The following is an 18082-nucleotide window of genomic DNA, read 5'->3' on the forward strand; positions in this document are numbered from 1 at the left end:
TTAGAAATCCTATCCTTATCCTGGTGCTGCTACTCATGACGTTTAACCGGTCAGATTGTGTTGTTGGTGGGACAATGCTCAAGTCCTCATCGTGGCACCTACAGATGGAGGGAGGCGACTGCATCAAAATGTATTTAATTGGAAATTCGTCAAAACAAATACCAATAATCAGAAAAATGCTGAATGTGCGATCCAGTAATCAGCAGTAATGGTGATCAAATCCCTGCAAAACTCCACATCCAGCCTCAGCTGCACTTTGTAATTAGTGCTAATTAGTAAACACCCTCATTGTGGTTAACATGGCAGTCATGGAAAACCTCCTGCATTTCCCAGAGCAGTGCACCGTGCTCACGTGCAGATGTCTTTTTGGGGGTTTAGTCTGATTTGGCTTAAAGCTCCACCGTGCCAAAGCAGAGCCTCACTGAGCTGCTGGCATCGCTGCAGACTCCTAATCTGGACACATTTTGGTCGTACTTGTAATACGTGTAGTACCAGACGATAAGAAACGATGTTCTTTGATGCTGTTAAAGGTTAGTTTGAATCAGTCAGAGCTGTAAAATAGACCCTTTAATTTCATTTATGACCAAGTATGTTTGTTGTCATCACCAAGCCAAATTCTTAATTATAAATGTGGATTATTTTAAGAGTTAAAACTGTTATAAATGAAACTTCTTGACAATAAGAAATGCAACAAAGGCAAAAGACAAGAATAAAAGCATATAGAATGTATAAAACAAACACTGCAGTCCTTTTCCAATCGCTTCATGATACCAGCTCGTTTGCCTTCACACTCCCTCGTCCCGTATCTAACGCTGGTAATTACACTCACACAGTCGTTGGGTTTTCTCACCACAGTCCCACTAACACACTCAGACTCGGTAACACCTCTGACTTCTCTTCTCTGGAAACACTGCCAGCGTATTTGGTCCTCGTCTGCTGCTCGTACGCATTTCTTGGGAAGTCAAACTACTTGCCAAGCAAATATGCTCAAACGTGTAGCTTGTGGGGAAGCACGTCGCGTCTCCATGGTTACCATACCAGACAGTCATCGCCATGGCAGCCGGTTTGGGCAGAGACAGGCAGCCAAGACACGTGAAGAAACCCAACTGACCTGGCGACGTCTCCTGGCCGCTTTCCAGATATTATTCAGCGCCGTGTTGTACTTTGATTTTATTGCTTCAGAGTGTTACGATGTGAAAAGCGTTTATCGTCATAAATACCTCGCTGCAGGCCTGTTCTGTTTGGCTCCGTGTCAGGTGAACTGTGAGCAGAGTGAAATAATGCTTTCCATCAGCTGTCATGATATTTAAAAACCGGAACAAACATTAATTTTTCCAAAAAGTCTTCTGAGTCAGATTTCGTCTTTTATGTCATTTTCTCGGCTTCCCCTGGTTTCTGTACAAACGATGTCGTGGGCGTGGTTTTGAATATTTTACTTAATTTTTTTCCCGTCCTTGTCATCCAGGTGCAGCATCGTGTATCGGGCCAGGTGATGGCTCTGAAGATGAACATCTTGGCCAGTAACCGAGCCAACATGCTCAGGGAGGTCCAGCTCATGAACAGACTGTCGCACCCGAACATACTCAGGTGAATGAAAACCTAAATGAACTTGGTTTCCTGTAACTCGTCATTCTCTTTGGCTCTCTTTCACCTTGATCATCTGCTTCTATTAAACATTTGCTGGAATCGGAATAACTTTCTTCAAACACCTGTGATGGATGTGCTTCGTCTGGTCCACATAAAGATTCTTGACTTCTCATTAAGTGTGTTTTTGTGTCTAGAAGCTTTAGTTCTCTCCTTGTTGTTTAACTTGTGTGTTTGTTTCCTCCAGGTTTATAGGAGTGTGTGTCCATGAGGGGCAGCTCCACGCTCTCACAGAGGTAAGACGCTAATTAACTGACTGCTGAGTTATTAGAAGTGTTTATAATTACTATCTGTCAGCAGTAAGTAAGTAGAGTTGTGTTGCAAGTCATAATTTTCCTATTTGTCTGACCACAATTTCACTTGGAGCTTAGCTTGTGATAACCTTTCTCTACACACCTGGACTGGTGATTGATGTTGCAGCAACATTACCTGGTATAAAGCAACATCTCCAACTCTGCTTGTTTCGGCATGAAAAACGTTACGCAGTTGTTTTTGCATATTATTCGAAATCAGTTTCATGGCGCAAAGCCGACTTCTGAGTAACCTGAACTACTGTTGGCTATTCATTTTGAGCTAAATTTACAAATTAGTTGTTGATTACACCTACAAATCATTAGGTTTTTTTTTTAATTGACTTTGAGCCACTCATCTGTAAATAGTCCAAATCATAGCTTAAAATTGTGATCATCAAAATCACTTTATTCCACATGTTTTATTTAGAAATGTGTCCATAAGTAAACTGTTTGCTCTAATCCGTTTAAAAGTTCTGCATTCATCGCCACCAAGACGACATTGGTGACTCGGCTATGATCAAGAGACATGTGACAAAAAATTTGTGGACTTTTTAGCTGAACTGCAGGCTGTGTTTATAAAGAGCATGCAGTAGAGCAGCAGAACTAATTGTAAATGTAAGTAGTAAAATATCTATAGCATGTAGTGCCACTATTTTTTCCAATGGTGGTGGCACATGTGGGCACAAATGAAAAAAAAAAAACCTGAAACCAACATGCACTAGCATGTTGGTTTCAGGTTTTTTTTTTTTTTAATTTTAAGTAATACTCAAAGAAATTCAGCATTTTTATTATTGAGATATATATGTATATCTGTCATTTTCACTTGGTTTTTGTGCACACAAGACATTTCTGAGTTCTCTCTACTTGTAGCCATTGTTGTGTTGTTTTCATCGAGCTGCAGGACTTGGCCGTAGTTATCCTGTGATAGACGGCCGGTTTATCACCTACCAAGTATCTTTTAGAAGTGCTGCCCTTTTTAAAGTTTCCAAGGTCGGCTTCTCAGATGGCTCTGTGTAGCAAACCATCTGGTGCATCAGTTCAGCTCTTAAAATTCATTCACATCACGATGACTTTAGCGAGCGCACCGAAAGTGTCTGTAATTAAAAATTCAAACCATTTTCTGCATTTCCAGGAGTTCCTTCTTCTTTAACCCCCCCTCCCAAAAAAAAAGAAAATTAAAAATCACATTAATTTTATTCTTCATTACCTTTGTGGTAAAATTAGTGATGCTTTTTAAAAGAGCAAACTAATGAGTAAATATCAGCTGTAAGGTTTGGTGTTGCGTTTAAATCCCTGTAAATGTGATTACAAATAGAAACTTCAGAATGTCTTTCCCATGACCTTTCCATTTTTAACTTGTTCTCTGCTTTTTGGGGGCTTCATTAGAAAAGCAGCAGCTCTTGTGATTTTTCCAATACAAACGTTTTTTACCCACTTGAACTTGAATAAACCGAACCAGCATCTATAGCTGACTGTCCAGCGAGGCTGGAATCGACTGTACCGCACAGACGGAGGCCGGCCGTTCCTGACATGTCACCTGTTTCTTATATGTAAAGGGTTGACCTGAAGTTACCATGGCAACCGAGCGGCTCAATGGTGAAAAGAAAGGAGATGAGGAGATTAGGAGCTAGGAGGGGGTTTTAGTGCTGACAGCTGGTGGTATCTGTGTGACGTGTCATCAGGGTGGTCAGCAGGTTTTAGAGATGCACAGATTTTAAATGTTTTGTTGTTTTTTAATGACTTGTCCAGTAAATTAGCTTGTTATAGGTTTAATCTTGTTATAGGAAAATCCTTCTTGCAAACCATATAACCTCATTGTCCCCAGTTCTAATCCAGACAGACTTTTATTACATGTCATACCTCTTTCCAGTGTTTCTTGTTTCCATCTCCGTCCAAGTTTTAGAAAAACTGACATCAGTTTTCCCCAAGCCAAGGTGACTTCCTCTGCTTTAGTCCTAACAGCAGTCCAAAACCCAAACATGTTGATAGTACAGTGGTTTGACTTGATAGATGATCTAAATGGTTGAAAAGTTGTTGACATATTTGACTAGTTTAATCTACAGTGAGGTATTTATGGCACACTTCAAAGCAGGATGAAAACCTAAAAATAAACCTGGACGATAAAACAGGATAAAAAAAAAATCCCACAAATTAGTCACCGTAGGTTCTGTGGTTTTGTGACCACATACATCAACATTCAGATGCACATCAGAGACATATTTGATTTGCAAACAGGCCTGAAGAATATTAAGCAGATGATGGGAATAATAATCAGGCTGCCAGAGTCCCACTTTCCCCAAACAATATTAGAATCAGCTTTCACATTAACATTCAAGCGGTTGGTTAGCAAAAACGGGATACACACACACTTTGAGCATTACTGATTACCATCTTATTGTTGTTGCTTCCGTTTCTCTTTATGATCCAGTACATCAATGGTGGAAACTTGGAGCAGCTGTTGGGCAGCGACGTGTACCTGTCGTGGAGCATGCGGCTCAGCCTGGCTCTGGACATCGCCAGGGGACTGAAGTACCTGCACAGCAAGGGCATCTTCCACAGGGACCTCACCTCCAAGGTGACGACACACAAACACACACGCCTCACTGCCCACACACAGGACACACACATCAGTGAGCATCAGTGCAGACCGATCCTCCTCAGGGAGCGTCACATATACTGCATGCACAGATGCACATTAAACTACAGCCACCTAATGTATGGATGTTCCATAACAACATGGCAACGAGGATCTAAGGTGCAAACACTTGATCTGTTGGTTTTACAGTAGATTTTGGAAAAAGATCTGAGTGTAGATTCTAAAGCTTTGCACGTGCATCACAAGTATAACCATACCTGGTGCCATCACAGAGGTCCAGTGTTGAAATAGACTCAACCAAGCAACAAAAAGTATCTTTGCTGTGCATTTACAGGTGTGACATATTAAAGAAAAACCCTCCAAGAATGCTTAAAAATCAATCCCAAAATTTGTCTTTATTCCAAAAAAATGTATGTCCTGATGGGAGTAGAGTCTTCCTTCATCCACAGGGCACAAACTAATGGTTCAATTTATTATGAAAATAATGTGAATCATATGCTTTGGCCTTCACAGTAATCAGTAACCAATTTTGGAAGAATGGTTTTCATCCCTCCAGTACAGTTCCAGTGACTTGGAGTCGATGCCAAGGTGCACTGAAGCTGTTCTGGTAGCACGTGGCGGCCCAACACCTTACTAAGACGTTTAATGTTGGGTTTTCCTTTAGTTTGTCACTTGTCTATGGACCAGATCAGTCCAGTTCTAAATCAGAATACAGCAGAAAAATTAAACAGCAGCTGGTTTTTGACTTGCTTGCTCCTCCTGGCAAGTATCTGATGTAAATGCAGCACAGTCAGAAGGATTAGCAACAGTGAACAGGAAAACTTCACACATCAGGGACTCCAATCGACATTTTACCTACTTTCTGTGCATTAGGTTTGTATTAATTAGTGATTTTTTTTTTCTTTGAAAATCAATTATTCACATTAAAGTCTAAATTAATGATCTATGTTATAATTGAGTGGACACATTTCTAAATGATTGAACCACCACAGACTAAATGCCAGTCTCTGAATCTGAAGTCTTTCAGGCCTCTGAGGGTCAGTTTGATCCGTTAGTGATCCAGCCTTGTGTGGATCAATATTTTGACATCTTTTACTGTTTCCATGATAAACTGGTAATAATCTGAGTCACACAGTGCGTAGGACGGTGACTCATATCGACGAGCTCACGCGGTGATCAACCTGAACGCAGTAACACAATAAAGTCCATACAGAGGTCAGTCAGAGGCGAGAGAAGCCTCCAACATCAGTGTGTCCGTTTACTATACAGCGCACCATTTTATCTGAATTCTGTGTGAAATTAATCTACCATAGGCCTTCTAAGAGTGGAACAAATAGCATCCGGTGGCTAATAGGCAATCGAAAATGAGCTAACTGCTTCAATATGGTCACCGAAAAGCACTTTATAGCAAATAAAAGACTCGACTATAAAATCTGACATCACTGTTGAAGTACACGCAGAGGACCACATGCAGCCATAAAGACATTAATACACACACACAGTTAGCAGCAGTAATAAAGCGATGTGTGTTTGACCTCTGACCTCCTGTACAGAACTGCCTGGTGCGCTGGGAGGGCAGCGTGTGCTCGGCCGTGGTGGGAGACTTTGGCCTGGCAGAGAAAATCCCAGATTACAGGTCAGTGGAGTTCATTTATCAAACCTTCTATCAGCTCTGAGATTAGATAAGTTGCACTCAATAAATCCCTTTCCTTCACTTTTCTCTGTCTCCTCTTTACCCTTCATGCTATATCTGTGTATGTATGTTCAGAAATATTTCCCACAACTTCTCTTTTTTTTCTCTCGGCGACGTTCAGATGAGACGGAGTCACACACAGCGAGACCATTAATCACACTACAGCGCAGTCAGGTTTTTCCAAAGTATGCAGACACACGCTGCCTGCTTTCCAAATGTTGCGGTTAACCCCCTTTGCTCTCTGTAGGACAATTATTAATACTGTCAAGGCGTCATTTGAGGGTGGACAGACAGCAGCGGTGTCAATATTTAATCTGGGCTTTCACGCCACACCACAGACTCACCTCTGTGTCGCTGCCGTGGCATTGTGTCGCTCCCTCTGTGTTTGCAGCTGTGTTTCGTGACTTTTATGTGGTGCGTTTTATTCCCCGCCGCTCTGCACTGTACGGCTATAAATGACCAGCAGGCCTCAGATGTGTTTCTTTTTATTATTATTTTATTTTCTGCAGCTGCTTCTGCAGTGACATCATGTCTCCTAAAATGGTGGATGATCCAGTTCTTTCACTGAGCAAAAAATAGAATTACCACAATGGGGGGAAAATGCTCCGTTGCAACGAGGGGGAAAAACTCCTGCATTCAGAATTTTACTGAAGTGAAAACAAAAGTGTGAGAAGTAACCCCTGCATCTCCAGTTTTGAAAGCTGTGGTGATTTCAATGCCTGTAGAACCTGGAAAAATCATTTGGTAAACAGAATGTGACAGAATCGTTTCTTTAGCCAGACAACGGACACGTTTTAAAATGTAGGACCTGTAATTATTTAATAGTTAGGGTTCCAGTTATCTAGTAATATGTACAATAAAATGTAATAAAGTCCCTCTATAGTCACTGGTTAAACCCTCAAAAATCGTCTCTGTGAATCAAAATGACATATTTCTAAGGTTTCTCAATGAAAATATCATTTCCTGCTATAAAATGTCTAAGCTGTAGCTCTGCCCTGTTCCTGGCGTCTCTTTCCAAACATCCAGCTACTATTCACTGCAGCTCAAGCACACCAGCTCACTTACGAGTCTGCTCAAACACTGTAAATGTAGTGTTTGAAACTGATTCCAAACAAGAATCATGATGCCGAAAGCTTCACTCTGCAAGTTGAGAGGATTGGTTCCTTTGTTTATTTGCACAGGGAACCCGTAAAGTCTAAATCTGTGTTTTCAAGACATCAGAATGCTGCAGTTTCAAGATTGGAAGCTTTATTATTTCCTCATGAGATGTCTTGCAGCATATTGAAAGCACCACGTGGACATGTTAAGACAATAGAAAACACTTGAGGTTATTCTTGTCAAGAACGTCGACGTGTTTGGTGACTACATGCTGGAGACAAACTGCTCATCTCGCTCTCTAAATTCAAAAATGTGCCCACCAGCACCTCTAAAGCTCACTAGTTAACATGCACTATCTTTTCATTTTAAATTAAGAGAAAATAAAAACAGCAGTTTACAGTTTAACGAGGTGTTTTTGCTAATTTTTGTCGTGCCTGTCGTCCACGTTCCTCTGTTTAGAGTCTTGGTGCTAAGCTGAATACTTTACACTCAGACATCATAGTAGGACTAATTTTCTTGTCTAGCTCTTGAAAAAAAAAAAACACCAAATAAGCATATTTGACAAGAAGCAAACCCACTTCTCCTCCATTACAGCACGTATCAAATCTGACAATTTGTCGACTTTATGGAAATTATGTCTCCACAAACGTCTCAACAGTCAAACATCAGTCGAGTTCCAGTTGGAGGGATGGGGAGGTCGACCTCAGAGCCGGCAGAGGCTCAGCAGCACGTCAGAGACTCCTGCCCACACATTCGACACACTCATGTCCCATTAGTCCCAGTCCTCCCCTTCTGTCTGCAGTCATTTAGGAAAAAACACGACTCTTGCTGAGACGAGACAGCTGCCACTGTAACCCGGCCTCCCGTTTTCTCTGTGTGCGCCCAGCCACCTTTTGTGTTTACACAAATGTGCGTCAGTGTCAGAGGGGGGCGGCGGCTTGAAACCTGGGTGGTTTTCATGCTTCTTTACTAAACCTGTCAACATGTATGAGATGAGCTCTACAACACGTCACCATCAAGTGAAATCCAAGGTTGCTGCACGAACGCGAGCCTTCCAGCTGAACGCCGTTTGCTTTTGCATACCTGCGCCTATCAAACATGACGCCCGTGTTTGCTCCACGCTCTGCTTCAATAGCAGCTGGCCAATTGTGTTTCCGTCATCTTCAGGGGCCGTGTTTGCTTTTTATTCTCCTCAAACACCGTTGCGTCCTGCAGCGGACCGCTAACGGAGAATGGATGATGTTGACAACCGTTCTCCGGTGTGTGTTTGTGTTGGAGTGCTACCACTGTGCTTGTGGCACGAAGGGAAGAGGGGAAGGAGAGGAGACGACGGGGGTTTAGGAAAAGCACTCCAAATAAGGTCAAACTATTCCAGTCCTCCTCCTTTTGCGCTCTCTGGTTTACTGGATCTCTCCTGTCCCTCTTATAACAAGTCACTCTGGGCTTTTATGTCATCATTTTCTTGTGTCAACTGCTTCTTTTCATTTATGAGTTTTCTGCCTGTGCCTTCTGTGTTCGGTCACTTTTCTGTCGGGTCTGCAAGCGGTGTTTACGTTGGGAGCGCTGACCGTCTCGTCATTTCTCCCTCTGCCATCGCTGGCCTGCCTGTATTTTCTGCAGTATCATAGCCCACAGTAGCAGATGGAAATAGCACAGAGAGGAAGTATCTGCCAGCAGGGTGTGTGTGTGTGTGTCTGTGTGTGTGTGCAGGCATGTGTGCAAGCACGTCGTCCTTGCACATTCTTCTGTTCCTTCCTTTTTTATTCAGCTAAAATTGCACAACGATATCGCCGCATAACTGAAAAACACTGCGGTTTCTTAGATACAGAGGAAGTGCACACAAACACAGCGCAGGGCCAAGTTTCACCCCATAATACCTCCTGATTGGGTTCAGCGTTAATGAAATGGAGCGTGAGGCCTGCTTGCTTGACTGTTCTTGTCCCGCAATTTACTTAATTGTGATGTTGTCGATCTCTTACACATCACAGGATGCCGAGTGGAAAATGAAGTCATATAAAGGCTGTGATTGTCTGATGCATCGCTGTCGGGACTTTGTGAATTACTCGTCTGTTCCATGCAGCTGTTTAACCAAATCCATCGCACTAAAATCACTCATTGATTACCACTCAGTGTAAAAAATGTCAAACTAATTCTAAATGCTCATCACAATTTCCTAAATACCATGGTGGCATCTTAAATATTTGTATTATATATTTACACACTTATATTCTGAAGCAAACCCTCCATCGGTAGATTTATAAACAGAATCTTGCCTCAGGTGCATGTTAACTTAATGAGTGCTAATTAGACTGTCAAGTGATTTCACACCTGACAGAAAACACAAAAGCGGTACATCTTCTCTCAATTTGTGAAAATTACTCATTCATTGTTTTTGTTTTTTTTAATCTTTAAAATATGGGGGAGGGTCCTTTTTATAGCCTCTGAAAACTCAACTAGTCCTCAGATTGCTTCAGAGTTTAACCATCAGAATACATATTTTAATTGAAATGCAGCAAATCTTCACCTTGAACAAGAGAGAACCAAAATATTTGCATTTTTCCTGTCATTAATTAACAATTCTTTGATTGTTAAAGCTTCTGACAGTCGATTGATTGCTAAACATGAATTGTTTCAGCTTTAGTTGGTTCTATGAGGTGTGACATGTTTTTTAAAGCGATTCCTCCTAAATTGTTTTTAATTGAAATTAATTTGAAGGGACCACAAGTTAATTGAAATTCACCTCTTGTTCAGTGAGATAAAGGCAGAAAACCTCAAAAAGAGGGTAAAAGAAATATCCAGATGAAAAGTTGGATTTTGTGATTTGGGTGGATCAGCCCTTTAATCGTGCCTTAAGTTACACTTTATTTCGAAATAAATTCAGTCCTTTTCTTTCCACTAATCTGCTGCCATCGTGAAGACTTGATTCTTCGTTCATTCAGTCCCTTTAACATATTGTTTTTCTAATCCGTGATGGTTTGTAGCACCAAGATCCCAATAAAGTGAAAGTAACTGGATTCTTTTCAACTTCCATGTTTCAATCGATCTGAGAGATTTGCCTCCACCTGAGCTTTAAATGAGTCCTGGACATGAATCCTCCTGTTTCTCTTTCCGCAGTGAGGAAGAAGACCAGGAGCCGCTGGCCGTCGTCGGCTCCCCCTACTGGATGGCTCCGGAGGTGCTCCGAGGAGAGGTGTATAATGAGAAGGTAGTGACGGATCGCATTCTTCATTCCCCTTCAGCTGCAGATTGCTGCAAGAGTTCAAGGTCCACAGTGGGTGTGATGAAAGCTGGTAAAATAAGCCAGGGAAGCAGGCGGTGACGTAAAGCATTAAAAATTTAATAAATCCGTCACGAAGGCAGGCAGAGCTTTGGTTATGTAACGGATGGACTTCTTGGCCTGGGTGAACGATATTTTCTGCATAACTTGGTGGAAAACCTGATTGACTGTTAGGGTTGCATTTAAGTACAGGTTATATTTTCTTCTTGTGTTTTTCAGTCAGTCTGGGCTTACAAGAAACTCTAAATCATTATAAGATAGATCCAGAATGTAGTGCTTATATTTAGATAAAGTCTCATTTTAATCCACGTAATTTAAATAATCAGCTCTGTTTCTACAGTAAGATTCCTAAACTGGTAATAAAGCATCTGTTGTAGCCGTAGCCTAAAGGAGAGACGGAAACTAATTAGAAAACCTAAATAATGATTTCAATGGTTCATTTTTTCTTTTCTTTTTTCTTTTTGTTAAGAACATTCAAGACAGCAATTTCTTTACATTTAGTGAGATAAAAGCTTATCATTAGAAGTAAAATTATCACATCCAGGTAAAATTACAAACCATGTATATCTTACATGTACCTTTCTGTTTTATTTGATCTTATCTGGAGGCCGACTGATACGTTTCTCTGTTATCGGCTGTTATGTACGCCAATACAGCTATATCTGTGATATAATGTTATCTGTCATGCTGATATGAAAACTTTCTTTGGAGAACGTGCTACAGAAAACGATCTTGGAGTAACTTAGAAACCATATAGTTTGTCGGGCAGAGCGGCTCTGATTCTATAGCTTACCGTCAGCGCTGTCTGCAGCACATGTAGCAGAGTACGTGTCCCAGCAGAGCAGATTGTGTTACGGAGTCCAGTTTTAGTTTGTTCTTCGTGGCAAGCTGCTGACTAGTTTGTGAAATATATAGCTGGAACATGAACAATGGCCCCATCGCGTAACCTGTTCGATACAACTCAAACATATCTAAATGATGTTGGCCAATGTATCGATAGAAGAACTTCTTCCTCCCTAAAATCTGCACTGGGTCTAAAAATCCAGTTTGTCAGGCTCTAATCTGTCCCTTTTCTTGTTTAATATTTAGACTTTTTAGGTATATTTGTAACATTATTTTTATTTCTCTGTTGTTTTAAATGTGATGCTGTGATGTGACTCGTCTCATTGATCGACTCGTCGTCTCTGCAGGTGGACGTGTTTGCATACGGGATCATCTTGTGTGAGGTCATTGCGAGGATACAGGCCGATCCCGACATCCTGCCACGCACTGAGGTACCGATGACGACGTTACATCAGTGAATCAGTCACCGTGTTCCCTTATCATATAATCCTCATCGCTCATATCATCTAATTAAGCCTCCTTTATGTAATGTTTGACCTGTGTGAGGTGATGAAGTTTATAGCTAATCGATTATTAATGATAATGTCTTCAAGGACAGCTTCTGCATTACTTTACTGCTTCAGGTCTGTCAGTATGTCAGATGCTCCTCCTGCACATGACTCTTGTGCAACCAGCAAATGACTCTTACTTTTAAACAGCAGTTGCACAGTGCCAGAGATAATTTTGAAAATATGTTAAATGCTTGGTATATCGTTTTGAAATCTGCTGGTTGTCATTTCAAACAAACAGGAAGCCGACTTATCTTTTTAGAGTTGAATGCCTCAGAAATTACTGCTGAAATAGTGGCCTAGTGTGAATCTCCAGCCTCCTTCAGAGACAAGAAGTCACTTCATAAATATGTATTTTAAAGAGATCTGGATTGTTCCATTCACACTGGAAATGCAGCAAAACAAAATGCATGCTTAGCAATCAGTGTAGCTGGTGAAGATGTTAATTGTTGCCCCACGATGCAGTGCACAGATCAGAGGAGCTGCTCACAGCTGCAGAAAATACAAAAAATGAAATGGCAGATGGTGGTGAAAAAATCTGCAGGAAATGTCAAAACGTACAAAAAACATTAGAAGAAACATTTGGCTGTTTCTAGTTGCAGTTTAATTTACATCCGTTTACATATGCATGCACCCTTGTTTTGTTTTCAGTAACTGCATACACAAAAAAATGCAGACTGTGTACAATTAGTATGCAGCCTATATTTAGGACACAGCACCAGTGCATATTTTAAGCCTTTGAAGCTACCGTTGGAGTGTTTCTCCCCCTTGTGGCTGCCTGACAGTACAACATGTGTAAGCCATCGTCTAGCAGTACGAGCTCAACAGCTTCTGACATTTCTGAATCTTTAGCGAAAAGCCCACACAGGTTATGAATAAAATCTAATATGCAGCGTCTTTGTGTTTCCATCCAGGACTTTGGTCTGGATGTGGAGGCCTTTCAGCAGATGGTGGGAGACTGTCCCTCTGACTTCCTGGAAATGGCCATCGCCTGCTGTAATGTAAGAAACTCTCACCTGACACACACACACACACACACACACACACACACACACCATCCCTGGTTTTTAATTTCTGTCCATTCTGCCTTATCTTTAGCCCATTGTTGCTGGTTCCAGCACACATCTGTGGAGCTGTGCAGTCTCTGATGTCACATTTTTACTCACTCTAGGCTCATCTTTCTCTACAATATAAACTCCTGTACTTTTTTTTTTTTTTAAAAGAGCATAACTGTGGCTAGAAGTAGCGAGAACTCAAATGTATTGCGCAATATGACAGTTATAATGCCTTAAAATCATTAAAAGGAAAATAATTTAATCAGTTTTTACAAAATTAAAAAAAATTAAAAATAAAAAACTAAAGTCAACATGTACAACATTTTTCCAAGTGCCCACAGGTGTTACCCCAAAAAATAGAACAGTACATGTTGTAGGTATTTTTCTACTTTCATTTTAAGTTCGTTACCACACTCGTCTCCTCTCTGCTCCATGTAGACACAGCTTCAGTTAAACCGAAAAATCAGTGAATTTTTCTCATCTGTTGGTTGCAGCTGAGTCACAAATGACTTCATGGTTACACTGAAGACAGCAGAATGTTTTATTTGTTCTCATTTTATGTATTTATTTTTTTACAAAGTCTGGTCAGTGCAAATGTTATACTCATTGCATTGATTTCGATGAAGTATCGCAATTTAAAGGTTAGTTTTCTAATGAAACGACTGAAATCTGCACATGTGATCTAAGATTGTTGGAAAGAATCCTTAGATATTCCTCTTCATGTTGTTTTTTGTGTAATGTCTTTTGTCTTTTTTTTAAGATAACATGTGTTTAAACCTGTCGGTGGGTTTTGGGATGCAGAGGGTTAACGTATGTTCTCATCTTAATATAAACGGAACAGCAGCATAAAGTGAATTGCACAGAGGAGCGACATTAAATACTTAACTGTCACTTTTTATCTACAAGAAGTTAAATGCTCATGTAGCAGATGTGTAAATTGCTGGCATTTTAAGCTCTGACAACTTTACCAAGTGTTTTTTAGGTGTGTTGATGATTGATGTAACCTTTTAAAAAGGTGTTTCTCTCTTTCGTCAGCCACTCACATCGGCGCGCAATTTTTCAAGTCCGTCTTAAAACAATATTCAAGTCAAAACAGGTCCTGCACAGACTGTCATTTTTCCTCCTGTTCATACACGATCTCCTCCCAACACACTTCTAGTGATAGAGATTGTCCTTGTTCTGTAAAAAATGTGTCCTGAAGTGTAAGTGAAGCTAAAATTAGGCTTCAGCAGGCTGAGTTTGTCACAGTAAGTGGACATCTGACAGCCAGTTTAATGCATAATTCACTCTGAGATTGTTGAAACCTCATTCATTCTATCTGAACTTCAAAGTTTTGCACTTAAGTGCTGCGACTCCCTGACAGTCCATTATAAAGGATCATGTCTGTTAACTGGTGGCCTGAATCAGAAGAGTGAGAATCATGTAATTGATGCAGAGATGTTGTGTCATTAGATGCCAGAAATTCCTGGAGCATCTCACATTTGATCTTGTTTAAACAGAGCAGTTCTAAACAGTTTCTATAACCTTTGTTTAAATGCCAATGAAAACACGATAAAGCTGCTGATAGCTCTTTGCTGTGGGTATGTGGAGCAGTGCACGTGTCTTATCCCGTTTAGTTTTTTTTCCAGTGACTGTCTCCTCTTGTCTGCTTGTGTTCAGTCTGTTTTTATCTCCATGTCTGTTTCTCTTTGCTGCCAGATGAATGCAAAGCTCCGTCCATCGTTCTCCCAAATCGTAGCAGAGCTGGAGAGGAAACAAGCTGAGAGGAAGCAGAAGGACGAGCCGACGGTTAAAGGTGGAGCATTTCACAAGCACCAAATGAGAGTGAAGTGATATTAGCTTCTGTAAACGAACTCATTCTGATTTCGTTTTTCTTTAAAGCTGTTTCTCCGGCTGTGGGTCCTCTGCGGAGGCGATCCCTCGGCCTTCTGACAGATCCTCGCCTCTCCCGCAGCAAATCCGACATGCTCCATCCTCCAGACACTCCACCTTCTGTTACCTTGGCGCCACCTGCTCGGGTCAACCCCTTCTCCCACCGGGAGGACCTCAAAGGTGGAAAAATAAAGCTGTTTGACACTCCAAGCAAGTCGGTCATCTCCCTGACCTTCACGCTGCCGCCGCCTCCGGACTGCGACGACGCCTCCTCATCCGATGCCGACGCCGCCGACGTGCCCAGGAGGCACCGGCGCTGCCATTCGCTGCCCTGCACGCCTCCTCCACACCTCACATCGGCACCCAACACCGTCCTCACCGAGGAGGAGTCCCAATCTGAGGCAGACACTGTAAACGATGAAATGAACAGAGCGAGTGAGGAGGACAGTCTGTTAGGGGAGAGGGAGGCCGACCGGGCCGATGATTCAGGCCTTCCTCTGTCTCTGGAGCCGATGTCGCTGAACCTGCTGGACCAAGACAAGGAGCAGGAGGAGGAGCCCATGGACTGCAGCAGCTCCCCCGACACACAAGACAGCATGTCCTCACCTTGTAAACTCTCCCCTCCTCCCTCCCAGTCCTCGACTCCCATCCAGCCCTCCACCCCTCCCTTGACCAACGGCTGGGGTTCGGCCATCTCTAACGGGCCTCCCTGCCTGCCACCGCTCTCCAATCTGGACAACAACAACGTGGTGGTGAGTCGGCCGCTGGGCTGGAGCGCAGCCACGTCCAACACTCCCACCACGACCAACAACAACGGCTACCACTCCACCCCCAGCGACCCCGCCGGCTCCTCCCCGTTTGGCTCCGGCAGCGGACACTCTCTGGACCAGGAGGAGGTGATCTCTTGCCCCGGCTGCTGCCTGGCCGGCTTTCGCTTCCCCTCAGTGTGTCTGAGAGCTCCGCCGCGCAGAAACCCCTACAAGAACTTGAACGGGGACCACGCGGCCTCCCGTGGGCTGCTTTGTTCCAGCACCAAGGGCCTGCCGCCCTCCCCCACCCCCACGAGCACCACCACCAGCCTGGAGCCGGGACTGGCGTTGCCGGGGGCGCAGACATAAAGCTCGGTTCCTGAACACCAAACACACGCAGAGCAGACGTGGAAACTCTGCACCAAAAGTTCTTCCCTGGAAACTAAGCGGGTCCTCTTAAGATTTGCACAGATTTTAAAGCAGCAATACCCTCTGATTTTCCAGACACACTGTTTTTTTGGTGCACAGGAGGCTCTGAGTGTCGGTTTACTAAAATACTCTGCAGACTAAGAAACTGCCCCACTTTCTGCACGAAAGCTGTGGGACAAGAACTTTGCTGGTGATTTGACTGCGTCGCCCTCTGCTGGACTGAGGGCGTCGCATCGTGCCTGTATAGATCCGACTGATGATCGGCAGCGTCCAGAACTGATCAGCATGTAAACACTCCAGTTGGGGGCCCGGTCCATTAGGTCCTGTATATTTGCAGTTGTAAAGATTCTTATGACTGATGATGATGATGATGATGATGAAATGAGGAATGTTAAGCTTAGTATTAATACTGTTGCAATGATTTTTTTGATGTTTGGTGCTGAATGAACAGGCAGTTTTTGCTTTCATGTCTTTAATTATCAAGAGGTGTATGGTGCACTGCTGAGATGAGTGTGTGTGTGTGTGTGTGTGTGAGCGATTGATTGGGTGTGAGAGGCTGAGTGTGCTGTACACTGTTCTTAAGACTATTTCTGTTGCTGTATGATCTCTGTTGACCCTTCTGGTTGCCTGGTTAAGCACTTCAACTGTATTACTGTTAATAAGGAAACTGTTTATCATTATATTTGGGAATGAATGGTCGAAGACCTGCTTAAGAGATGTACAGATTCTTATTATTTAAAGATGGCATTGAATAAAAAGATAGAATGCACCAATGTTCTTCTGATTATGGGTTTGCTTCTTTTTAGCCACGTCTGCCGGTTCACCAGTTTTGTATATATGTTCTTGTTCCTCCACAGGATGATTTGGGTTCAATAATATTTAGCTGGTTCAGTTTGTTGGTTTATGATCAAAACTAAAAACATTTCATTCCATTTTTCAGCATTTGTCTTCACTTTTTTTTCTCTTCTCCTCTCTGCTTGTGTTTTCTTGTCACATTGTCCTCTCTGTGAGCACTTTTATTTGTATTTCTATCCTTTTTTTTCACAAAAGATCAAAGAAAAGTCTGTGCAGTTTGGTTGAAGTTATCTGTTCTTTTATTTCTTCATATTTTGCCTCCATGTGATGATCTTCCTGAACCAAATTTCCACATGCAGACAGAGTTTAATCAAAAGAGGAGCAGCAAAATCTCAATTTAAACAGTATACAATAGTAATTTGTGCAATATCACTTAAATGTCAGCAGCAAGAGGAATTCTGCTTTCGATTGATTGATCCTATCTGATGCTCTTTTCTGTTTGTTTTTCAGAGATTGTAAAAAGAGTGAACTGTCAGTCAGCTACTGCAGTGACACTGTGGCTCATTTTGTTCTTATTACTGCTGCAAATGTGTTTCAACTTCAAGACTAAGTTTTAAGTCTGGCAGTTTTATTTTATTTTTTTTCCCCCCTATGTGGAGCACGTAGGTCAAAACTGAGCGTTCTGGTGTTCACAGCTCATTTTATACCCATGTTCATGCAACTGGGCTCACTGGAAATCACAAGTGTATTCAATTTAATTTCGGTGATCAGCTTTTCTAACTTGTATCATTGATTGTTGCATGTATTTCAGTGTAGTCTTTCTAAAGTATTTGTTTTTCATGGTTATGCTTTAAAACATTTTTACTTTCAGGTGATATTGCACCAGTTTCTACTCGCTTCTGTTTTATTTTTTATCACCACTTTATCTTGTTTGTCACTGTCTCAGTCCCTAAATTTTGTCCGTGCCCTCTTTAAACAGATTAAAGCCTTTCCTCTCGCTTACAAAATCGCCACCGTTCAATTAAATCCTTCTCTCACTCCACCCCTTCCACCCTCCTGCTGCCTCCAGTCGATCATTCTCCCCTGCTGCTTATTCCGTCTCCTCCTCAGAGGCTCTTCGCAGGTGCATTCGTCTTGTCTTATAGTGAGGAAGTCGCCTCCAGCGCTGTACATGCTGTGTAAGCCCATCA

At 42.1% G+C, this 18082-nt stretch overlaps 1 protein-coding gene across 1 annotated transcript in view; it reads left to right on the forward strand.

Annotated features, from left to right (window-relative positions):
- tesk1b (testis associated actin remodelling kinase 1b) overlaps positions 1–16874 on the forward strand; it is a 30212-nt gene extending 13338 nt beyond the window's left edge. The window contains exons 3-11 of the mRNA XM_008283391.1: positions 1466–1587; positions 1832–1880; positions 4366–4512; positions 6087–6169; positions 10439–10529; positions 11792–11875; positions 12907–12993; positions 14746–14842; positions 14929–16874. Of these exons, the coding sequence (XP_008281613.1) occupies positions 1466–1587; positions 1832–1880; positions 4366–4512; positions 6087–6169; positions 10439–10529; positions 11792–11875; positions 12907–12993; positions 14746–14842; positions 14929–16037 (1869 nt within the window). The 3' untranslated portion in view covers positions 16038–16874. The remainder of the gene's footprint in view (positions 1–1465; positions 1588–1831; positions 1881–4365; positions 4513–6086; positions 6170–10438; positions 10530–11791; positions 11876–12906; positions 12994–14745; positions 14843–14928) is intronic.
- Positions 16875–18082: the final 1208 nt, after the last annotated feature.

Source organism: Stegastes partitus, unplaced genomic scaffold (genome assembly GCF_000690725.1).
Source record: "Stegastes partitus isolate 25-593 unplaced genomic scaffold, Stegastes_partitus-1.0.2 Scaffold308, whole genome shotgun sequence".
Taxonomy (NCBI): Eukaryota; Metazoa; Chordata; class Actinopteri; family Pomacentridae; genus Stegastes; species Stegastes partitus.